The sequence below is a fragment of the Centrocercus urophasianus genome, unplaced genomic scaffold (genome assembly GCF_019232065.1).
Source record: "Centrocercus urophasianus isolate 14NV4802_14NV808 unplaced genomic scaffold, USGS_Curo_1.0 seq_11, whole genome shotgun sequence".
NCBI classification, from domain to species: Eukaryota; Metazoa; Chordata; class Aves; order Galliformes; family Phasianidae; genus Centrocercus; species Centrocercus urophasianus.
This window is the reverse complement of record NW_024884253.1, coordinates 70,509,663-70,533,682: the sequence shown is the minus strand read 5'-3', so window position 1 is coordinate 70,533,682 and position 24,020 is coordinate 70,509,663. Positions and strand designations below refer to the sequence as shown.

Sequence of the window (24,020 nt, the reverse complement as noted above, 5' to 3'; positions counted from 1 at the left end):
AAAAAGACCTACTTGATCAAGATACATGTCAGTTACACAAAAACAACAAAAAGGAAGGACTGCTGAGCAATCCCACTCCACAGGCAATATGCAAGTAAAGCTTTTGCTATTTGCATAGCCACAATGTAAGCTAGCTGTTTTTTATTAGCCACCTACAGTACGTGCACATAACATTGGAGGCTACAGGGCTTGCTGCTCCTAGCAAGGCACCCTTGGAGTAACACAAAATATAGTTTTCAGCCAGCACAGCAAGAGGATTTAGTTTTGTCCAAGTGCTGCTTATGAACACGCTCAGGTAAGTTCCTGCCACAACAATATTATTGATGGGAGTTTTTATGTTTGTTTGTTTATAAAAGAAAAAGGAGGGGGACATCAGAAGCTGTTCAGTCAAGCCTCAGCATCCACCCAGGTAAATGGCAGGATGAAGTGGCAGCTGGAAAGCAAATGCAATCATGCATCAGCCTATTAGCACACCAGTGTCCCAACGCCTTGGAGCTGGCTGTGCCTCAGTCCCACTCATGTCCTCAGGCTTCAGTCTAAGATGCACTTTCCCTCCTAATACATATACATTCCATTTGTAAGGGTGCCAGAATTCTTAATAATCTTAATTATATAAGTTATGCACAGGAAATTGCTACACCCAAGAAGTGTTGCATCAGAAACCTAGGTGCCAAGCCCCACATTTCTGAGACGTACAGCTCTAACAGCAGGTACGTGCAGGTTTGCGCCAGTACAAACACCTAACAGACATGCTGCCCAGCGGGAAGGAGACCTTACAGCAACTCAGGCAGAGCAGTGGGAATTTCTTGGATGCAGACAACCTCTAGTTCTCATAGGACATGCACTCCAGATCACCATTTACAGCTCTGCCAATGAAGTATGGAAGAGTACCAAGCAAATAATGAATATAAGTAATTCTGAACATCGTTCAGCCCACTGTGTTTCATTGTCTGCAGATACAAATTAGAGCTGGAACACAGCGGCTGCAAGGTGGGGGAGGTTGCAGAGACAGGCATTTGGAGTATGTCAACAAGACTTTACATCCGTCCTTATTTCTTTCAAACTACAGTTTTTCATTCCAGTTAAATTCACATTGCAAGCAAACACCTACAAAGCTTTTATCTTGAAGGAATCCATGTAGAAAATCTCCTACAACACATTGCAGTGGACACCAGGCCTTTGGTATGACACATCGAGACTGCAAATACTATGGCAGCCATGGGAACCAAGCAGAAGCAGCCGTGATCCAAAGGAATCAACCACTGGAGTGGTTCCAACTGTAGTACAAGCTTATCTGTATCAGAACAGGAAGGTGGAGTCCCTTCTTCATTGCTGCTGTCCAACAGACATTTGATTAGGACAAGCAACATCTACTCAGGCTGTTTCTTAGACATACCAACATCTTCATTCATCGTGGGCAGCCATGAAATGAAAAGTGCATGAAATATGAGTGGGTTTGGAGAAAGGGGATACCAATAAAATAAACCCACTCCTCCTTCCTAATATATAGTGATAATTAGCAGTTGCATCATCTTCCAGCCTTCATTTACAAGACTACCCAAGCTGAAACTTTCTTTAAACCTTTTATATTTCTCTCCAAAGCACGTTCTTTGTTCCCCTTCATCAGCCTTACAGCATTTTCCAACATCTGATAAAGATGATAGAGAAATAGACCTGTGCAGTGTCCTAAACTCCTTACGGTTGTTTTGTAACAACAGTATTCTTATCTACTGCAATTACTTTACCTACCTTACTTGCCTTTTTGATAGTGACATGCCTTTAGTTCTTCATTGGAATTTTATATGCATAAAGATGAAAGGGGAACAAAGTGCCAAATGCAGTTAACTGACAAGCCTTCAACTTACTCCATAAATTCTTAAAATTAGTTCATAAGTAATATTTTTTCATTGTTTTTCACATCTCATTTCTCTTACTCCATCCATAAGATCATCTGGTCCTCTCCGCAGAAAGCCACAGTGAATGACAAGCACTTTTCCAGGCCTCCAACTATCTATTCCCAAGTGAAATTCCTTGGTCCTTCCCCAGAGCACACTGACAGTCCCCAGCCTCAGGAAGCCTTAGCAGAGCAGACTTGGCAGCACGCTGCCTGACAGCAGTGGGCAGTGCAGTTCTAGCTATTCACACATTCAATGCATGAAGTCATTACTGACTCTCTCATACACATTCAAACAGCAAATCCATATAGGGGTTACAGTAATTTGGTCCAGAATTAGATGAAAATCAATTGATGTTATTAAACTTCTACATCATGATTAAACAGGCAAGACATTTTGGAGTTGGACAACACCTACGAATTGTTGCATAATTATTTCATGAGGTGGCTGAAAAGTATGATTTCTAGGCTAAAAACATCTGTTTTAAGTGGTTTCTTAACAGGTTTCAACTGTAGCCTGTGAACATACATTTTCTTCCAGAAAATCCTTTGTCTCAGATCCTAGACAGTTACATCAAAGTATTTTCTTTGACCCAATTGTATTATCCAAGCAATGGTGTAACCCCACATCAACAACTCAGAAAGTGGAAATGTGCATTGTTATGTTAGCTCAGTTCTGTAAAACCAGAAAAGAATACTGCATTTGAGAAAGGAGCATTTACTATTGCTGTCACACATATTAGCCATGCGGAAAGAAGTACTTCATGCAGGGGTGTGAGAGCATCCTGACAGAAGAAAAAACTAAAACTGCCCAATAAGCATACGTGCATCCATTACTTCATAGCTGGGTTACAGCTGGGAGTTCACTGGCACTGAGAAGCAGCATAACCTAGTGGAGAAGGAAAAAACTACCAAGCCTAACAGTTCTGCGTAAGAAGCAGCATCAACGTTCACACAATTGTGTCAATTCTTTGCTCTTATTTTTTTTTCCTATTGTACTATCTTGTTTTAGCTTACAGGGCCAATGGGTCCAATGAATTCAAGCTGCCCAACGAACATTTCATTGTTACAAGAGAAAAGATGGAGAAGTCTGGACTGGGAAGCTCCAATTTCACTTACTATGCTGTGCATACAAATTTTTCCCATAAATGTACATCTGTGCACATATAATGTTAAAAATACCAAGTATTCATTTCATCCTACCAACAAATATTGTCTACCACAACCCAGCGTAATTACATGTACTCTAAGCTGTCTCATAACCTCAGACAACGAGTCATTTCATTTTAAGGTCACACACAAGCTTTTGCAAGCACAGACTTCTCTTAAGATTTGTTTTAGAAATCAGCCACGGCTTTGATTTGTAAATTACAAGTTTTTGTGCTTTTCATTATTTATATTGGGAAAGTACCTGGGAAATCTGATTGAGATTGCACCCTGTTTATTATTCTTGGCACCGTGCAAACACCTTATGAGGTCAGTGAAGACTTTAATCTGCAAAAACTTCAATCAAATAGAGAAGACAAAGAGCAGGTCAGGAAGACACAAGGAAGCAATGCAATTTTCCCCTCAGCAGGCCAACAGGGATGCTGAAGTTAGAAGGAAGTGAAGCCATCCAGAGGCACCTTGACAAACTCGAAAAGTGAACCCATGTGAACCTAATGAGGTTCAACGTAACGAAGTGCAACGTTTTGCACTTGGGTCAGTGGCCACAGATACCTATACAGAATGGGAGATGAACTCTTTGAGAGTAGCCCTGCAGAGAAGGACCTGAGGGTCCTGGTGGATGAAAAACAGAACGTGAGCCAGCAGTGTGTGCCTGCCTGTCAGAAGGTATCCTGGGTTCTGTAAGAAGAGGGGTGCCCAGCAGGGACAGGAAGGTGATTGTTCCTCTCTACACTGCCCTCATGAGGCCCCATCTGGGGTACTGCATCCAGGTGTGGGGCCCCCAGTACAGGAAAGATGTGCAATTGTTGGTGGGAGTCCAGAGAAGGGTCACAAAGAGGATCAGAGGGCTGGAGCACCTCCTCTACAAAGACAGGCTGAGGGAGCTGGGCTTGTTCAGCCTGGAAAAGAGAATGCTGCAAGGAAACCACCACCACTACTGATAACAAAGTGTTAGGCTTTGTTTCTTTAAATTATTTTCTTCCATAAATTGTCCTTTTTTAGATAAAGAAGGATGAGCAAATTTATTAGCACAACAGAAGTAAAAATTAGTAGGCACTAAGCAGAATACGGTCCTCCTCAATAAGAAGCCCTCATTGACTAATGTTCTTGAAAAATATAACTTCAGACAAGATATGCTATACTGCATTTGACACACAAAAGTGCTTCAAGAACAAAGAAGCCAGATGCAAAGCGGATGGCTGAAAGAAACAGCAGAGGGCAGCCTCTGAAAGCATTTCTGGGAGGTGACAGACGTTCTCTCAATTGTGGCTCTGAATTTCCCTGCATTTCCTTCAGCTACTATCAGTTACAACAACTGAAATATATCTGTAGTGAAGCCCAAGGCCTGGAATATTAGCTGAATCCTGTGTTTCAGAAGCACATGGCAGGGGATGAAAGTGGAATAGGACATTTAGTACCTGCCTTTTTAATAGATACACACACTTACATGTAAAATCCTTCAGTAGATGCAACACAGACCTAACTGCGCGGTGCAGTAACGTAGGACAGCAATGAACACATTCCTGCTATCTGTTTTAAGATTATGGTATATTCCATTTAAATAAAAGAATAAATGTTTTGCAATAGAGAGACCTCTTAGATGCTGAAAAGCTCAGAGGGTGGGCATCAAAGGTGAAAAACTTCCCTTACAGGAGAGGCTAAAAGAGCTGGGTTTGTTCACTCTTGAAGACAGAAGGTTCACAGAATCGTAGAATGGTTTGGGTTGGAAGGGACCTTTAAGATCACGTAGTTCCAAATGCTCTGCTATAGGCATGGATACCTCACTCTAGACCAGGTTGCTCAAAGCCCCATCCAGCCTGGCCTTAAGTGCTTCCAGGCATTCCAGGAGTGCTTCCACAGCCTCTCTAGGCTATCTGTTCCAGTGTATCACAGAATCATAGAATCACAGAATTGCTCAGGTTGGAAAAGACTTTAAAGATCATCAAGTCCAACTGCAACCTAACCATACTACCCTAACTCTAACAACCCTCCGCTACATCATGCCTTTGAGCACCACATCCGAACAGTTTTTAAACAAATTCAGGGATGGTGACTCAACCACCTCCCTGGGCTATTCCAGTGCTTAACAATCCTCACAGTAAAGGATTTCTTCCTGATAGATCTAGTCTAAATCTACCCTCTTCCACTTTAAAGCCATTTCTCCTCATCCTGTTGCTACATGGCCTTATAAGCCTCTCCCCAGCTTTCCTGCAGGCCTCTTCAGGTACTGGAATGCCATCATAAGATCTTCCCAGCACCTTCCCTTCTCCAGGCTGAAAAGCCCCAGCTTTCTCAGCCTATCCTTGCAGGGGAGGTGCTCCAGCCCTCTGATCATCTTTATGGCCCTCCTCCGGATCTGCCCCAACAGCTCCATGCCCTTCTTGTGTTGGCGGCCCCAGAACTGGAAGCATTACTCCAGATGGGGTCTCACCAGAGTGGAGAAGCAGAATCACCCAATTTCTCTTGATGCAACCCCAGGATATAGTTGGCCTTCTGGGTTGTAAGCACACATTGCCAGCTCTTGTTGAATCTTTCTTCAACTGTCTCTCCCAAATCCTTCTCCTCAGGGCCGCAGTCAAGCCAGTCTCTGCCTAATTTGAGACTGCATCAAGCCAGATGCAAGACCTTGCACTTGGTTCATGGGGATCTACTTGTCAAGTATCTTGCGTATGGTTATAGAGCAGAGAGTCAGTCCTTCTCTTGGAGGGTCAGAAGACAAAAGAGAGGTAATTAACAAAAATTACAGAATTAGAAATTTTGAATAGATAATAAAAGATTCTTCATGATGAAGGGGCCAAACACTGGAGCAGGCAGCCCAGAGCACTGTGCAGTACCTACAACCCTTGGAGATATTCAGAACAAACGTGGGCATGACATGAAGCAACCTGACACGGACAGCTACAAAGGTGTTTTGAGTAATTACCCATGTGGGGAGAAAGGTCAGACCAAACGTCTTCCAGATGTTCCTTCCAAGCTAATTTACTGTTTGAGTCCGCGATGAAACAAAGCAAACAGAAAACAAGCTTAAAAGGAGAGGTAAATCTAGACAACAGGTGGCAGACCTATGGAACTCCCTGACACTGTTGCATTCAAGAACGCAAATTCAAGGAGCACTTGGAAGAGAAGTGCAGTAGGGAATTACTAAACAGACAAGCTGTGTTTGGCTCAAAGCACTGTCAGAACAGAAGACAGGCTGAGAGAGAGTGAAAGAGATGAGCAACATGTTGTGCTCTGTTGTTCTGTAGTTCGATTTTTGTTGTCTTCATTTCTGAGAAGTGCCCGCTCTTAATAGCTATTAAAAAGAAGCAAACTGGAGAATACAGAACAGACTTTTTAAAAGTCATTTTTTAACTATGTTAAACAATATGTGTAGCGTATCAAGGCTGTTGTTTACCTCTCGAGATCTGTCCTTGTCATTTGGATTAGATTCTGATTTTTCATAGATCTCAGGAGGTAAACAAGAACCTCAGTCATTCATGTTTTGTCAGATTGTATGCTTAATATACTTTCACTCATTAATAAATGTTCTTTTTTAATTAAAGACGTGTCTTGCTTTTGTCTTTAACCTGATTTTCATTGGTTTTAAAATCATCAATATAACTGGTGGTGACAAACATTTGTAATTACCTAATGGGGCAGCAATTTAGGCTGGAAAGAGATTTTTGACCCTGACATCAGACCAGAAACACTGCTTAGTTCCACACAATATCTTTTTCCGTATGTGTGATTCGACAACATACTGACACCTCATACAATGGGGAGACAGTGAAAAAGATAGATAGCCATCAAAGCTTTTAAAGTATCAGGTTCATTGAGTATGGAATTCAACTGTGACAGCAAGAATTGAGAGTCTTCTTTGGATTCAGTTTATCGTCAGTGGTGAAAGACTAACTATGTTAGTTACAAAGAAAAATTACTCTGTGTATAATTTTTCACAGAAAAAAAAGATCATTTTCAATACATCAGGTCTAAAGGCAGCTCCTAGTAGGTCAGCATCCAGACCAATTCACTGCGCTGCACAAAAACTTATTCAGAGGCTGAACTTCAAACTTTTCAAAAAATGTTGTCAGTTTGTCTATAAATATCAAGCTATGCATTTTCCACTGAAGATATTTTTGATTATTGCATATCATTTTGAGCTGGAATCCTGAAATCAACATTGTTACTCCATGCTGACATGAGAATTTTCAGACATATTTCAGAAGCATTAGAAGGCTTTGATAACTGTAAGTTCTTTCCATGCAACCATTTAGAAATCTTTCTCCTCAGGCTTCATCCATCATTTACATCACAGTCCTTGACACCAGAACTGCACTCTCTATTCTAATTCTGCATGCAGCTGTGCACTGGGTACCAATCCTAGATTTTTCCTGCACAGATAGCACACAAACCTTTTAAACTCCAGCGGTCAAAACATCAAACTAGAGACAGATCGAGGCCAGAGAGCATATTTACTGCCACATTTAACATCTAAAATGCAGTGCTTCACAAATGAATGAGCCATCTTTTCTCTCACACTGATGTTTATACCAGAGTGCTTTCAGTAAGTTCAGTCACATAAATCAGATCAAGCTCAGTCGTATAAATCACACCACTATCAACAGTGGAAAAGAAAAGCTGTCATCCATCAGTACACAAGGCATGTTTTCCATTAGCTAAATAACAGAAACTATTCTGGAAGATTTTTTCACTAATTTCCATTCATAACCTTTATGGCATAGGTCAGGAAAGCAGAGGCCTGTAGTGCAGAACGGAAGCAATTTTAATCAAGATATGGAAGAGTTGTGTACCAATAGCCTGCCCTGTCCTCTGAAACCATCCTTCATCATCTCTGTTTCCTGGGGAGCAGGGGATCCTTGAACTCCTTGTGTATGATTTAATCAAAGGGACAGTGATGTGATGTCTAAGAGCAGGGGGCATTCAATCATATTCCAATCTTTTTAAAAAGCATGGAATATCGGACAGGGTTACTTACCTAAAATCTGCCACGGCTGTAATCCGTAGGGCCATAGGGCTATAATGCCTTTATCAGCATTTCACAAATTCAACACAAACTAAGAGCTAATGTTGGTTAAACTCAAATTTAAATATTTTAACCCAAGGGTGCTTTCTGTGGCTAACTATCCCACACTCACTTTACATAAGGAACACCTGACTTCTATCCCAGCTTATCTCGTAGCTGTTTGGAGTCAGCTAGACTTAGGTCCTGAATAGGTCAGCCCACAATACCAAAATAACTGAATGCTGGCAAGGGAAAGATAGCTGCTACTGGTTAAGCTGGGGAAGGTTTGATAGTATATTATAGACAGTACTAACCACAACAAGCAGCTTGGCACACACAACAAATCATCCTAAAATGCCTTCAAAGAAGAACAGCTTTTCCTCCTTGTCAGAGGTCCCTATTTTTACTCCCACATACTCATAAAATTGCCTCTACTCCCACTCCCCAAAAGAGGCATCCACTGCACCCTACAAACCAGCAGAGGTGCTGGAGCAGCATTAGAGAGCTCAGCAGCTAAACAGCAGCCTGCATCCCTATGAGACAGCTGCCTATTTGCCAGCACTGGAAGGGCACGCTGTCTTGATGAAGTCTTTTTAGGGCAAAGTTCCACCCATCAGCAAAGGGCTGAAGCAAAACAACAAAGTATTTGTTGCTCCAGCCTTGCTGAAGCTCCTTCCCAGGCCTTACTTTTCCATCCATGTGTTGTTGGGCTACAAGGAAAGCCTGTCTCTTTCCTTTTACTCTCTCAGACCTTCATAAACAATACCTAATCACTTTCATACACTCACAGGCATGTGGAATCATAAGCAACAGAACTCCCTCCCAAGGTCATCTGCTCAAACCTCACAGAAAATCTGGAAACCCGCATCCAATCACAGCTGAACCAACGCCTCAATCTTTCTTTACCTCAGAGAAATAAAACGTATGTTCACCTCTAAGTGAACAGGGCTACTTTTGCTGCATTGGTCAAGTGAAGGAGGGTGTGTACCTAATTAAGCTTGAAATAGATGTTAATCTACAAACCAAAATTACTGTATTTCTGTGAGTTTTCACTGCAGGAGCCAAGTATTTAATGAGTTACCAGATTTCATGCAGCTTACACTGACAGACACGTTCTTTGAATCCCATGCATGCACTGGTACAGGTTGGGGGATGACCTGCTGGAGAGGAACTCTATGGAGAAGGACCTGGGTGTCCTGGTGGACAGGTTGGCCATGAGCCAGCAGTGTGCCCTTGTGGCCAAAAAGGCCAGTGGTGTCCTGGGGTGCATTAAAAAGAGCGTGGCCAGCAGGTCAAGGGAGGTGATCCTCCCCCTCTACTCTGCCCTGGTAAGGCCTCATCTGGAGTACTGCGTCCAGTTCTGGGCTCCCCAGTACAAAAAAGACAGGGATCTCTTGGAAAGAGTCCAGCGGAGGGCCACAAAGATGGTGAAGGGCCTGGAGCATCTCTCCTATGAAGAAAGGCTGAGTGAACTGGGTCTGTTCAGTCTTGAGAAAAGAAGACTGAGAGGGGACCTGATCCAGGTCTATAAACATCTAAGGTGTGGGGGGCAGAGTGGCGAGGCCAGACTGTTTTCAGCAGTGTGTGGAGACAGGACAAGGGGAAACGGCTGGAAACTGCAGCATAGGAAGTTCCGCACAAATGTGCGCAAGAACTTCTTTACGGTGAGGTGACGGAGCACTGGAACAGGCTGCCCAGGGAGGTGGAGGAGTCTCCTTCTCTGGAGATGTTCAAGACCTGCCTGGACACCTACCTGTGTGACCTACTGTAGGGAACCTGCTTTGGCAGGGGAGTTGGACTTGATATTCTCTGGAGGTCCCTTCACCCCTATGAGATTTTGCCTGTTCAGCAATCGATGCTCTAGGGATGTATCTCAGCAGTTATGCTCTCCGGGGTTTGAAGCCGGTCTCGTCCTGTGTAACAAAATGGAATCACCTCAAATTGCGCCAGGCGAGGTTCAGCTTGGATATTAGGAAAAATTTCTTCTCAGAGAGCAGTGAGAGCAGGGAACGGCTGCACAGGGAGGCGGTGGTGTCACCACTCCCAGGCGTGTGCAAGAAACACGGCGATATGACACTGAGAGACGTGGTTTAGTGGGCATGGTGGGGATGATTTAATGGTTGGACTGGATATTTTAATGGTCTTTTCCAACCTAAACAGCTGTATGACTCGGAGGGCAGCAGAGACCGCGCGTCAGGCTGGCGACTGGAGGCCGGCGGCTAACGGCCACCCGCCACCCACAGCCCCGCCCTCCCCACGCACCTGTCACGCGCACGCGCAGCCCCTCGTGACACCTGCCGCGGTGACGTCAGCGCCTCCGATCGGGGTGGGGGCACGGGGAGGGAACAGTTGTCCCGCTCCGCCCCGTCTCCCGCCCGGCCCGGCCCGGCCCGGCTCGGCCCAGCCCGGCCCGGCCCAGCCGCCGCCACCCAGCCATGGCGAGTGCGGCGCCCGCGCGGCCGCGGCAGCCGGAGACGGGTGGGGAGAGCGGCGGCGGGAGGGAGCGGCCGGAGAGCCCGCGGGATGCAGCCCCGGCAGAGGTGTCGGGCGGGGCCGGGGCGGCGGCGGCTCTGCTCGGGGAGACGGGTCTGGCGGTGGGCTGCTGCATCGCCGCGGCGCTGAGCTGGGAGCGGCCCCTCCACAGCCTGGGCGGCTTCGTCTGCGCCAACCTGCTCTTCTGGTGAGCGCGCCGGGCGCGGGGGGACGCCCTGCCGGGGGACAGCACGGCCCTCATCCCCGCCCCGGGAGGAGCCTGGGCCGCTCCCGCAGCCCTCGGCTCTCCGAGGGCCCGTCCGCGCCGTCCCCGTCCGCGATCGCGGAGCAGGTGCGGCTGAGCGCTGGGCCTCCGCTGCCGTGCGGTTGTGACGGCTGGCGGTGTGGGGCCCGCGGCCGGCGCCGTGCTGCTGCGGGGTGCCTTCCCTCAGGGCTGGGTTTGATGCGTGTGCTGCTCCCCGTCGGCGGCCCTGATGGAGGGGTGGCGGTGGGAATGTTGCTGCAGAGCACCAAGCCTGCCTTTCCGGCTAAAGTTTTTTTTAGTAGGGCGTAGTTTGGTTGACAAAACTCTGGAATTCACAGGCATGGCTTCGTTGTTACATTTGCAGCACATCTTCTGATTATTTTCATAGAGAGAAAAAAAAAAAAAAAAAAAGCTTGCCTTTCTTTGTGAAATTTCTTCAGAAGTTCCCCATGGCCTTAGAGAGGTTTATGTGTTAGGACTCTGTGTAATGGTACAGCTGAGACCCTGAGACTGACTCCTGTAAGGACAGACTGAAGAAGCCGGGGGTGATAGCTTAAAGAAGAGACCTCGTCACAGCCCTCCAGTACTTGAAGGGAGCTGATAAACAGGAGGGAGACTGGCATGGGCAGATAGTGACAGTGTAAGGGGGAGCAGTTTAGAAGTAAAAGAGGAGAAACTTAGATTAGATGTCAGGGAGGTTTTTCTCTGAAAGGGCAGTGAGGCACTGGCATAGGTGTCCATAGAAGCTGTGGTGCCCCATCCCTGGAGGCACTCAAGGCCAGGTTGGATAGGGCCCTGGGCAGGCTGACCCAGTGGCTGGCAGCCCTGCCCACGGCACGGGGTTGGGGCCGAGCGGGCTTTGAGGTCCCTTCGGACTTGAATCCTGATTCTGTGAACTTGAACTGTGTTTCCAGTGCTTGAGCTTCCTCCTTTCTTCTCCAATGAACAAGAGGCAAACAAGCAAATAAGTGGATTAACTGCAAACTCCACCTAGTGCCCCGTAACTCTAGTGATGATCCAGGTCACACAGAATTTTCTGAAGCTTCACACTGCAAGAGAAAATATCTGTTCAGATATTTCCAAAACCACTTCATCTTCTCAAATCCTGGGAGCAGCGTGTGTGTGATGTGTAATCTAAGTTGACTTTTGTTATCAGTCTTGCTCTTAAGTGTCCTTGGTAAGTCCTTTCACTGGGAAATTTATGTGGTTCAGCTCTCAGAGCTCACCTGTTCTGACAGCAATTTGGAGGATTATAATGCTTTGTGTTTCTTTGAAATTGGCTCTCATAAAAACCAAGGGCAGTGTTTAAGTGGTTTCATTTCTGTGCCTCAGTGAGTAATAGCTGCTGGACAATGTTTGCTGTTCTTTTGTCTACGTGTATAGTGCATGCAGTGTATAACGTGTACAGAAACTCTCACTGGTCCTACTGCAACTTTTGGAGTGACTTGTGATTGAAGTTATTTTGTCAGGATTTGTAGCTTACTCTTCTTTCTTAGTGTCAAAATGAGTCAGGATGAAACAAAGTCAGTGGAAGGATTGCTTTTATTTTGGTGATGTCTCTGTCCCTCCTTGAAAACCTCATTCCTCATGCCAGGGAACCTGAGAGACAAAGTGGGGAGTTATGCAGTGAAATTCTTTGGTTTGAGACTGAAGAACATCAGGAATGATCTCATCAGCAAGCCTCTGAAAGCTGACACTGAAAATTAAACACTGGTTTAAATCTGGTCTCGCATTTCTCTCCCTTGTTATGTTGGCATCATGTATCTGCAGCACAGTGTGCTTGCTGCCTCTGCTTCCCTCTGGAGCTCCAGTCCAGCTGGTCAGCCTGGTTGCTGTGACTCAGCTCCAGCCAGAACACAGTGCTGGGTGTGAGTGGAGCCCAGCTGCCTGCAGGGCCTGTCTTCACAGCGCTCAGAGCTGACAGCACTCTGGGCTGGAGGAGCACTGCCAGTTAGTGCCTCAGTGCTGCTCTCCTGTGCCTGGAATATCCCCCTTCCCTCTGCAGAGGTGCTTGTGATCACAGGGCGTAGGGCCTCAGTTCTCCTCAAGATTGAGAGAAGTGCAGAAGGATGGCTGGGGGCTTCTTTTGTTGTATCAGCAGTATTGGTAGTGGAAGGAGGAGGAACAGGTTGTGAAGTTTAATTTCAGTGCTTTGCAATTGTTGGAAGGATAATGATGGTACCTTCCTCCCACCCATTTAATTCTGGGGGGACAGTGTCTTTCCTCTGTTACTCTAGTTCTTGGATATATGTTTGTCATTCAGAGCCCTTTGTGCACGAACTGTTGCAGTATGAGCTGCTGAGGGTTAGCAATTTCTCTATCTCATCACAAAACCTTGGTTATATTTGATGGTAACATCTTCCCTCTGAGAAATCTTTCATCCAGATGCTCTATATGAATGCATTTTTTATATTTACTACTGAAATAGCATTTTTGTGGTACAAGAAATTTGCTAATTTAATTTCACCGTGTTTTCCAAAGCTCCTTTATTTTGAATATCGCAAATAAATCATCATGAACTGTTTAACGAGGCATAAAGCACGTCGTTCTTGTTAGCGACTGATGGATGTTCTTGGACTGCAAATTACTCTGACATTTTTTTTGTTTCCTGGGATTTCACATGCAAGGACTGCACTGAACTTCAGACCCAGTTTATGCAGTTTGCTTTGCTTCTGCTGCAGGTAGTTTGTAAAGTCAAAATGCCACATAAGAGGCAAACAAGAGGATGTAGCTTTTGCCCATCCAAGCTGTATTACCAACTCTGTATTATCAATGTGCTGTGTATCAATGTGATCATGGAATAATAGAATGGTTTGGGTTGGAAGGGATCTTTAAGATCATCCAGTTCCAGTCCCCCTGTTATAGGGAACCTCCCTATACACCAGGTTGTTCAAAGCCCCATCCAGCCTGGCCTTGAGTGCTTCCAGAGATGGGGCATCCACAACCTCTCTGGGCAACCTGTTCCAGCGTCTCACCACCCTCACAGGAAAGAATTTCTCCGTGACATCTAGTCTAAATCCACCCTCTTCCGGTTTAAAGCCATTTCTTCCCATCCTGTCACTGCCTGTCCTTATAAAAAGTCCCTCTCCAGCCTTCTGTAGGCCTCCTGCAGGTACTGAAAGACTGCCATTAGTAAGAAATTCAGAGATTGTATCAATTATATTGGCTATCTAAATTTGACTTTTGTTTTCACTTAAACATCTCTGGATTTTTGATGAGTCCAGGTCATGAATGTACAAGTAGTGATGGTAGACTCCTCGTGCCTTGAATTCAGCTTATACTCTTTCAGAACAGTTTCAGCTGTTTTCAAATCCTTTTCTTGTCGAACGGATGCTTTCCCAAAAGCTTCCCATGCTTTCTGAAGTCAAGTTAATGTTCTGATAACAGTGTAAGCTGGGATTGAATTGTAGGGGCTACTTGTTTTCAGTTGGGCGCCTTTAAGCTTATATTTACTTTTCCAACACACGTTATTAAAATTTTAGAAGGCTTCAAAGGTAAAGTGGAATGGAAGGCTAAATCAGTGTAATTAAGAAAAAAAGCACCACTATCTCAACAGCTTTTTTGTGACAACTTGCATAGTTTTGGCTGAGAGATTGGTTTACTGGAATAAAAATTGACATTGTTTAAGAGCCAGGCTGCGTTACATAAAAAGCCTGGCCACTTGACAGTATTTTTTGAACCACTCAGCAGAAAACAGGATCAATCAGAAAATAAATCAAGGAGGATAATTGAGGAGCTGAGGGAAAGCGAGCATTACTGAATAATTAAGGACCAAATCCAGGATGAGGACTTTACAGAAGATGGAAATCCTAAAGCAAGCAGAATTGCAACACGGCTTGGGTTTGTAGTTCCCTCATGACACAAAGGCATTCTGTGTGTAACAGTAGTTGTGTTGAGAGAGAAATTATATATATATTGTAGCTCAAGATGACAAGACCCTTAAAATAGCAAGCGTAATCCTGAGAACAATAGAAGTTCTACAGGGATATGCTGTGCTCCATGGGAGATGTTACAGGACTAATGAGAGCATTAGAGAAAAGGAGATTTAGGGCAGTATGGTGGAGGTGGATTTTTTAACATCAAACTGCTGCTACTGCATGAGAAAATGGGATTAAGAGTTCTTCTGGACTTTCCCAGAGTACAGGTTAATTGAGGTCGTCTGGGCATGTTTGTACAAGAATAAAGGAAGCCAGGATCTTTGATTTTTGTGTTTAATTCAGCATACTTTTAACTCATGGAAACATCTCCTGTTTTCACTAAAGTAATGGTAGCATTTGATGTCATGATAGACTCAGAAGATGTTTAGGTCACTTAAACATCCTCCATTTGAATGCTTTTATGTTAAATGCCTATCTGAATGGAATCGGTTATGGTAAATGTGATGTATAAGCCACAAATACAGTTCTAACTACTGCTTTCCCCCAGGAGGTTTTCCTGCAGACAGTGTGAGATAACGTTGCAGTGGAGCATTTTGTTATTCATCCTATTTCCCAAATCACCATTCTGCTTGCATATTTACCTCTTATAAGTAAGTTTCTCTGTGATGATTGAATGCAGACTGTTTGAAAGGGGTTTTTAAATCATATTTTTGCTTAGAGAATCATGTTCTCCTCTTTTTTTTTTTTTTTTTTTTTTTGACCTATATATAAGGTGAAAATCTTGTTTCCTGTAGTTGGGGTAGACAGAATAAGCTATTTGAATTCTTATCCTTTGCCTTAGTGACTTTTAGCTAATAATCGTAATTCTGTAGAAGCGTTCAGCAGTGTTTGCCTTTTGTGCTGCTTTCTGCAGGTGGCTGCCAAGTGACAAGAGCTTGAGTTGGTGGGAATCTTTCTTACAATGAGAGTTACTTTATTACTCCTATGAGGAGTTGGGGGAACTGGGCTTGCTTAGCTCGGAGAAGGCTCTGGAGAGACCTCATTGTGGCCTTCCAGTACTTGAAGGGAGCATATAAACAGGAGGGGGAATGACTGTTTACGAGGGTGGATAGTGATAGGACAAGGAGGAATGGTTTTAAACTGAGACAGGGGAGGTTTAGGTTAAATATCAGGAGGAAGTTTTTCACACAGAGGGTGGTGACACACTGGAACAGGTTGCCCAAGGAGGCTGTGGATGCCCCATCCCTGGAGGCATTCAAGGCCAGGCTGGATGTGGCTCTGGGCAGCCTGGTCTGGTGGTTGGCAACCCTGCACATAGCAGGGGGTTGAAACTGGATGATCATTGTGGTCCTTTTCAACCCAGGCCATTCTATGATTCTATAATAAGAGACTGAGAAACTTCGGCTTCTTCAGCCTGGAAAAAATGAAGGCTTTGGGGCAATATATCAGCAGTTTTCCAGTATCTGCAAGAGGCTGTAAAGAAGATAGATCCAAGGCTGCTACTGAACTATTGTAGGAAGCTGAGACACCATGGTCATAAAGTGACGCAGGAGGGAGATCAGCTGTTGCTTCTACAAGATACTGTGTAAATCACCTGTTTGTGGCGTCATAGAAGACTGTAGGTTGGGAAGACAACAGGATGTCAGCTAGTCTGACTTCCTTCTGGAAATAGGTCCAGTTAGGTCAAGTTACTCAGATGGTTTCTTAATCAAATGTTAGAGTTCACACTCCCCAGTGATTTGCCCTCTGCGTACTATCTCATTAGTTCTTCCATTTGGTTGCTCTAAATGTCAGCCAGAGGACGTCTCACAGGTGAGACCACTGTTGCCCAGGTGAGAGGCCTGAGGCATTTCTAGTTGCCCTAAAGCAAGATGCATGTGAATTTTTGTCGTAGTGAAGGCCTTAAATATACTGTATACAGTATATGATGTTTTGTCAGGTTGGTATGTGTTTTAGAAGTATTCAAACCCTGTTAATTAAAAAAAGAGGAGGAAAAAAACCAAAACAACTAATTCCTAATCATAAGCAAAAGTTCTGCTGTGCCACTGTGACTTTTTGTTAATCTGGTTGCTATGCCTCCTGATAATTCCTTGAAGAATTTTGAATCCCTACACCATTAGCATAATACATGGTTTTCAGATCCCAGCATGTTGGACTAACCTTTCAATAAGCTGGAGGTAGACATGTGCCAAAAAACAAGGGAGAACATTGTCACGTTGTCAGCCAGTGACCCGTAAGGGACTTAAGGGCACAGAATTGTCTGACATATGGCTCCTAGTTTTTCTGATCTGTGTTGCTGGAGCACCTGAGGGCTGACACACAGTGGCTGGGAGTTTGTATGAGATGGCTTTTGTTGCAAACAGTGCGATCTAAATAACAAGTACTGAAAGAATGGAGGAAAGATTGACAACGGCATTAAGACACCAGAAGTCCTTACCCATTTGAAGTTCTCCAAGTATGTGAAGGGACCTCATTTGACTGCTGTGTTAACTGCTCCATACAGATCGCATATTTTTGTTCCTCAAAAAGTTATGGAGCAGAAAGGCTGTAGTATCAAGAATGTAGAATGAGATGACTTGGAAACATCTTTTAGACAGGATGCTACCTTGCTAATTCTTGTTTGCTAATCCTTGTCCATGTTAGTGCAACCGTTTTTAACAGCAGGTGACAGCTATGATTGCAGTGAAACTATGAGTATGGCTTAATTGTGACTGTAAAGTAGGTCAAATGCTCTCTGTATTCTTTGGAAGGTAGTAAGCATCTTCTCTTACCTTTGAGAACTAGTAAAATGTGTGTGTGTATCAATGTGCACGTGTGCACATGCATAAACTCCAGTATTGGTGTGTTTCAACCGCTGAGGGCTGCCCAGGGTTAACTGTTAAGTTAGAACATGCTATTCAATCCTATAAAATGCTAATCAGCAAGCACCGTGAAGATCATATAGGAGGTTGTAGTATTAATTCTGTACAACTTAAAGGTCTGCAATTGTTACAAATGAAGAAATCACATTAAAAATTATTCCTTTTTCTGTACAGTATCACAAGCTCCCTTCTCCTTCATTGTCAGCAAGTTTAGAAAAAAGAAGTAGGTTAGACAAAGTCTTCAGTGCAGTCGAACTTCACCCTTCAACAGAATCAAGGATATTTAAGGATGAAGATTATTATTTGATTTAATGAGAGCTATGTGTGGGCTGTTACGAAAGAGCCTGTAAAGATTTTTCTCTAAACATCTTTACTGGTTTTCTTGAGCTAACTGAAATTGTAGAGTAACTGATTTGAGACTTTTTTTTCCCCCATAGAATATTCTTATTTTTTCGAGTATTTTTATGGTTCAATTCAGAACATAACTATCAGAATGAGCTTATCTGTTGGTATAGGAGATCATATCCTGATCTGGTGAAGGTGCTTGGGCTTTCTGAGTTTCTGTGAACAGTTAAATAAGGAAAGTTGTTTCATGGAGATTTGATGCAATCCAGTTTTCTCAGGCCTGCAAGGAATATGAGAGCAGTTTTCCACAACTATGTGTCTTTAGCGTAGTAGAAACTCCTAGAAGGTAGCTTTCTTTGTATAAAAATCAAGTGTTCAGAGGGTTTTCCTTGGGGTCCTCCAGTACCCCATACTTGCTACTTCAATTCTTTTCCCCCTTGTTCCTGCAGAAAAGCTGCCACAGCAACTAATTTTGTGTCCGGTTGTCCTGTTTACAAACCATTTTCATTCTTGGTATGATCCTATTTGTTGTTACTCTTAGTTGATCCACTGCCCTGGACAGTGGCTTCTTATTATTTTTGGCTATTCTCAGCTTTCACCATTTATTTGTCTTGAAGTTAATCATTTTTGGTCTTACCTTGTGAAAGATTGTGATGTGCTCAAAAATAATTACTGTTATCAGATCTCTGTAAGGTTCTTGAAGCTGTTAATACGCTTTTCTCATATAACTGAGTGCTAACTATTTTATACATCAGATCCTTTTTTTTCCTGCAAGCTATGCCATTTGTCAGTAAAACAGAAGTGCTAATGTGGACACCTGTGGCAGCAGTGCATGAGATTATCGATGATCTCTTGTGAGTCTGGGTCTCTTTGACTCAACTGGGCATGTTGTAAAAACTTTCTGTAATGAAGAACAAAAATCACAAAAGCTCATTCTGAGGACAAGTTGGGCTATTGTGCTATGAATGACATGGTTTTACTTCATCTTCCCATTTGAAAGAATCATTTGTATAAGAATCTGCTGTGAAGTTAGGTCCTGTAAGAAACACAAGGAAATGTTTAACTTCTGCTGTGTGTGAATTAAAAAAAAAATTGTTAATAAAACCTAAATTGATTTTAGAAGTACTGCTTCTTATGCAGTAATGAAAATATTCTGTTTTGCATATTTCAGCTGTGCTTAGATAAAAGTGCGGACAAAAATTTACTAAAAACTCAATGTATGGTTAAATGGGGAGACCTCATTGCTCTCTATGACTTCCTGAAGGGAGGTTGCAGTGAGCTGGGGGTCGGCCTCTTCTCTCGTGTCATTAGTGATAGGACCAGGGGGAATGGCTTCAAGCTACGGCAGGGGAGATTCAGGCTGGACATGAGGAAGTATTACTTTTCAGAAAGGGTGGTCAGGCACTGGAACGGACTGCCCAGGGAGGTGGTGGAATCACCGAGCCTGGGGGTGTTCAAGGAAAGGCTGGATGTTGTGTTGAGGGACATGGTTTAGTGGGAGCTATTGGGAATAGGTGAACGGTTGGACTGGGTGATCTTTTAGGTCTTTTCCAACCTTGGTGATTCTATGATTATATGAGCCTGTTGTGCTTGGAGCTTTTAGTGTTTGCTTCCTGGGAAAGCACTGCAGGAAGAAACTGAATTTGATTCATGTCAGATTAGTCAGTTTTCTCTTTTTATTCTCAATACTAACAACACCTGTAAGCTTTTATATAATTCCAGTCAGTTCACAAGAATTCAGTGTTTATTTTTTCTTAACATTCCAGGTTTGTTGCGTTGACCCCTTGGAGATTGTATCATCTGACCTCTCTCATAATACTTGGACTGCTGGTTCTACAGATAATAAAGGATTTGGTGTTATCTAGGATAAAAGGTAAGGCAGTATAGAGATGTAACTCCTTGCTTTAACACTTGTATTTCATAGCATATTAGTACATTATTAAACCAACTTTAATATTATGATACTAGGATTATTGCAGAAATACTAGATGTAATCTGTGATGATCTGTTACCATTTTCCATGAAGTTCTTCTATGTTTTATAAGCAGGGTGCTGTGAGACTTGTTTCAGCTTGAGTATATCAATCATTCTTGCCTCTCAACTGCTTGATCTGAAATTACATTATTTCCCTAAAAGTTCCTGTTTCTTCTGACTATACACTAGATCACTATTGGAATGTTTGGGAGACCAGATAGGAATCAGTCAACTTTGGAAATAGGTTGCAAAGTGACCTATTTTTTTTACAGTTGAAATAAGTGAAAGTTTTTTTTTTTTTCCAGTTTCCACTGCAGTTTCCAGTGCATAAAAACTCTTATGTGAATAGTACCAAGTTTGAAAGAGATTAATAGTTATTGGCTGATTGTCTGTTCTTTATGTTGTTGTTTGTTTGTTTATAATTTATTTTGTCTTATACTTCATTACCATCTTGAAAATTCTTTGGCAAAATGATTGGCATCTCTTGTACTTCATGTTATAGGAACATTTTTTGAAGTGACATATTGTTTGTTCTTTGATGTTGAATCCCATGCGAGGTGTTTGAAAAATCATTAAGGAATGCAGGAAATAACATCAGAGATGCACAGTATTCCTCTGCAATATGCTGTCTTTTCATTTTGACTTCCCCAGCCTATTGTTCCCTGCTAAGTTACAGCAGTTATTCAGAAACTTTTTTGAAATATTGTTCATTGTCACTGCCTTCTCCAGAATCTTAATTGCTGTTCTGCTACCTGCTTGCTTAGTGGGCAACTTAAGAAACTTATCTTAATTAGATTTTTAGACTCAGTGTTGTATAAGTTACCTCTAACATTGAGTAACCCACCAGTCAGAAGGTGGTGATTTACACAAGTTGTCTTTTAGCCGTTACTGCTAACTAATGTTTTTATATTGGCCAAATGCAAGATGTACCAATATTTACCAAGCTGGCAGAGTGGGAAGACCAGCCTGCCTTCATCTGGCGTTCACTTCAATTTCAATGGGATTATTCAACCGTTCATCAGAGAGGTGAAAGCAGGAAGACCTCTGTTTCCCAGCTTTATGCTCACAGAATGATTATTTTATGCCACTTATGTACACTGCCGTCAGTGTTTTTTGTTTATTTTTTTGAACACAAATTTCATGGGTAGTTATTGAACGAATAGAGTAGAATTATTTCTTCTTGTAGTGATTTGAAAATAATTGTCACTCCAAACAGCAAAAGCAGTTCTTCCCAGGATAACAGTTCCAGCTAGCCACTAGATGGCAAGATTAGTACAGGATTGTAAGGAATGTAGACAGTGATTGTCAGTTTGTAGTTGTAAAGCGAGAGCCATGTTGATTATCTCCTCCACCTGTGTGGAAATGTAGCTAAAAACTATTCATTAATATTTAAATTGGTATGTTAAGTTTACGGAAAAAAATAAGTTTTCTCACAATTGTTACTCTGCTTTTAACTGTTGTGAAGACTTCCTTAGTCATTTTATCCCAAATTTGCACATTTCTACAAATAAAAAAGAAAAAAACTATGTGTGATTTCTGTTTTACTGCATTGTAGATCATCTTATGTTCTCATTGTTGCAGGTGCACAGCTTTGGAGGAGCATCACTGACAAGTAGGTACATTATTTTTAATATGCTGCTTATTTGATATCATCTTTTCTTATAGTTAATCTTTTAATCTTGAATTTAAGAGTGTACTTTCCCTATAATTAAAATAGAAACTGGATTATTTTAGTATTTTTTCTAAGTTTGTTATTGTTTGTTCCAGTTCTAATAACTCTCCAAATTATTTTTTCTGATTTTAATTGTATTAAAGAATACATCAGTGTGTCAAGTATTTCTAGAAATGCTTTTTCTCAACAGGATTATCATGTTTTGTGGTTTCTGGGAATCGGTATTTGCTTCTGGTATTCACAACATCATCTAGTGTGGAGGCCCATGGCTGAATTTCATGGTTTGTGAGGAATACACATAGCCTTGTGCTTCTTTGCTACTACATAATTGTAGCATCTTAATCCCAGTCTACCTTTTCTTTTTTGGTTGGAAGAATTTGTAAACAATCACACTTTGTTAATACTCTGTAGCAATCTGCATCTTCATAAACTTTAATCCTGTTCTGCGAAGTCCACAAATTTAATTATTATGAGAACAGAGGCTCTTTGTAGCTTTGGTGTCTTCATTGTGCCTTTCGTGACTTTTCTTCCATTTCTGTCACGTTGATGATATGGGGACAGAGTTCACAGTTGTTTAGCTTGAAGACCTTGGACTATGCATTAGAATAAAAATGCCCTCATGATAAATCCTAATGTTAGGTTGGCTTTTTTAACCTCTACTGAGCACCAAATTGATGTTTACATGGACATATAACAACGGGCATCTTAATGTCTGTGTGGTATTTAAGGTTCCTTTTTCAGGATGAGTCTCTTTGCATTTACCTCTATTTCATGGGAATACTTCTATGTTTACTTCTATTTTCCTGGGCAGCCTGGTCTGGTATTAAATGGGGAGGTTGGTGGCCCTGTCTGTGGCAGGGAGGTTGGACGTTCATGATCCTTGAGGTCCCTTTCAACCTTGGCCATTCTGTGATTCAGTGATTTGTGTCTTTTGACAAATATATCGTTGAAGTTCTGCGATTCTTTGCAGTTGATCTTCCTCTTTACTAGAATCATTTAGCATAGTAAGGAGACCCATCGTACTACTTACCTCTTGCCCCAGAATTTTACCCAGACAGTTCAAAATTGTATTTTAGTTTTATGTAGGTTGGTCTGATGCCTTCCTTTTATTGCCATGGAAAGTACAAGTGTGAAAAGAGCGCAACACTATTTGATAGAGCAAATTCTCAGCTACAATACACTGTTTTCAGCATAGTCATCACCCTTAGCTATGCATTCTCACTAGTTATCAACAAGAACTCTTCATTTCCTGGTATGGCAGTTGTGCATGGCTGTCCAGAATACGGCTTGTTTTTCAAGTCATTGTTGTCATTGTTGCCACTGCAGAAACATACCAGTCACTGTGCTTGCTTCCACTTCTTGGTCTCCATAAACATTCAGCGAGTGTCAGGGAATGTCAATAGGTGTGCTTTTTTTTTTTTTTTTGGATGGAGGAATTCAATGATGTACCTTTGCTTCACATGCACTTTCATGTCAGGCGCCATTTTGTCCAGCTGCCCCTCTGCTGCCATGTGTCACACAGCAACAAAACCTAATGGAATTTTGGTGGGAATGTTCAGCCTCTACTACCGTTCCACCAACATCTGCCTCTAACCTTGTGGGCCACCATCATAAAATAGAAAGATTTACTTTTGAAACAGCCCTTGTAAGCTAACATGAAAATGGTCTTTCATGTCCAAGCCCAAAGAAAACAAAGAGCAGTGAAGCCCCAGGCCCCAGTGTTTAAAAACAGTTAATTTCAACCCAGTAACAGGCATTCAGCAAAAAAATAAAGCAAAAAAAAAAAAAAAAAAGACCCCATACTGCACCCACACTGCAAACAAATGCAGTCTTTATGTGACTTAACTTAAAGTTAGCACATAACTTAAAGTTAGGGTGCAGCAGTTGAAATTTCACTTCTGGTGATAAGCTCTCAAAGCCACCTTAACACCAGAGGATTGTGAAGTGTCTAAAGAAGCATCTATTTTTAGAGAACGTATGACAGAGTAATACAAAATGTCAGTAAAGACAAATCTGTTCTGTGCAAATGATCAGAAAATTTAGTGAAGGACATGTATGTGTGCTGTACTGTGCACTGGGGGACAGCAAGCAGAATTTCTTAATCACATCACAAATCTTCTGTACTTTCAGAGAGTCAACAATACTGCAGATGGACGCTGATATTCATGAAAATTAACCTGGATTTCCTATTAGGCTTTCAGCAAGGTCTCATAAAATGCTCTTACCGAGACTAAGAAGTCATGTAACGTGAGAGGAAGTCCTTGCAAGTACGAGGGCTGCTCTGAAAGTCATACCTCCTTTGTAAGGCATTCCTTTTGAAACTTAGTCTCAATTTAGGATATAGTTTTTGTTTATGTAAGTTTTACAGTAGATGCTCAGAGATTTTTCACAATCCTAAATATGCTGCTTTTTGTAACACAGTGTAATATGATCTTATTTAATTCCTTTTTACCTTTCATTAATTCCTTTTTTTTTTTTTTTTTTTTTTAA

General features: G+C 42.5%; 1 protein-coding gene across 1 annotated transcript in view; it reads left to right on the top strand.

Moving 5' to 3' along the window:
• Positions 1 to 10,498: 10,498 nt before the first annotated feature.
• Positions 10,499 to 24,020, top strand: part of RETREG1 (reticulophagy regulator 1) — a 55,905-nt gene continuing 42,383 nt past the window's right edge. Inside the window, exons 1-3 of the mRNA XM_042840065.1 lie at positions 10,499 to 10,743; positions 19,651 to 19,757; positions 21,440 to 21,470. Of these exons, the coding sequence (XP_042695999.1) occupies positions 10,499 to 10,743; positions 19,651 to 19,757; positions 21,440 to 21,470 (383 nt within the window). The remainder of the gene's footprint in view (positions 10,744 to 19,650; positions 19,758 to 21,439; positions 21,471 to 24,020) is intronic.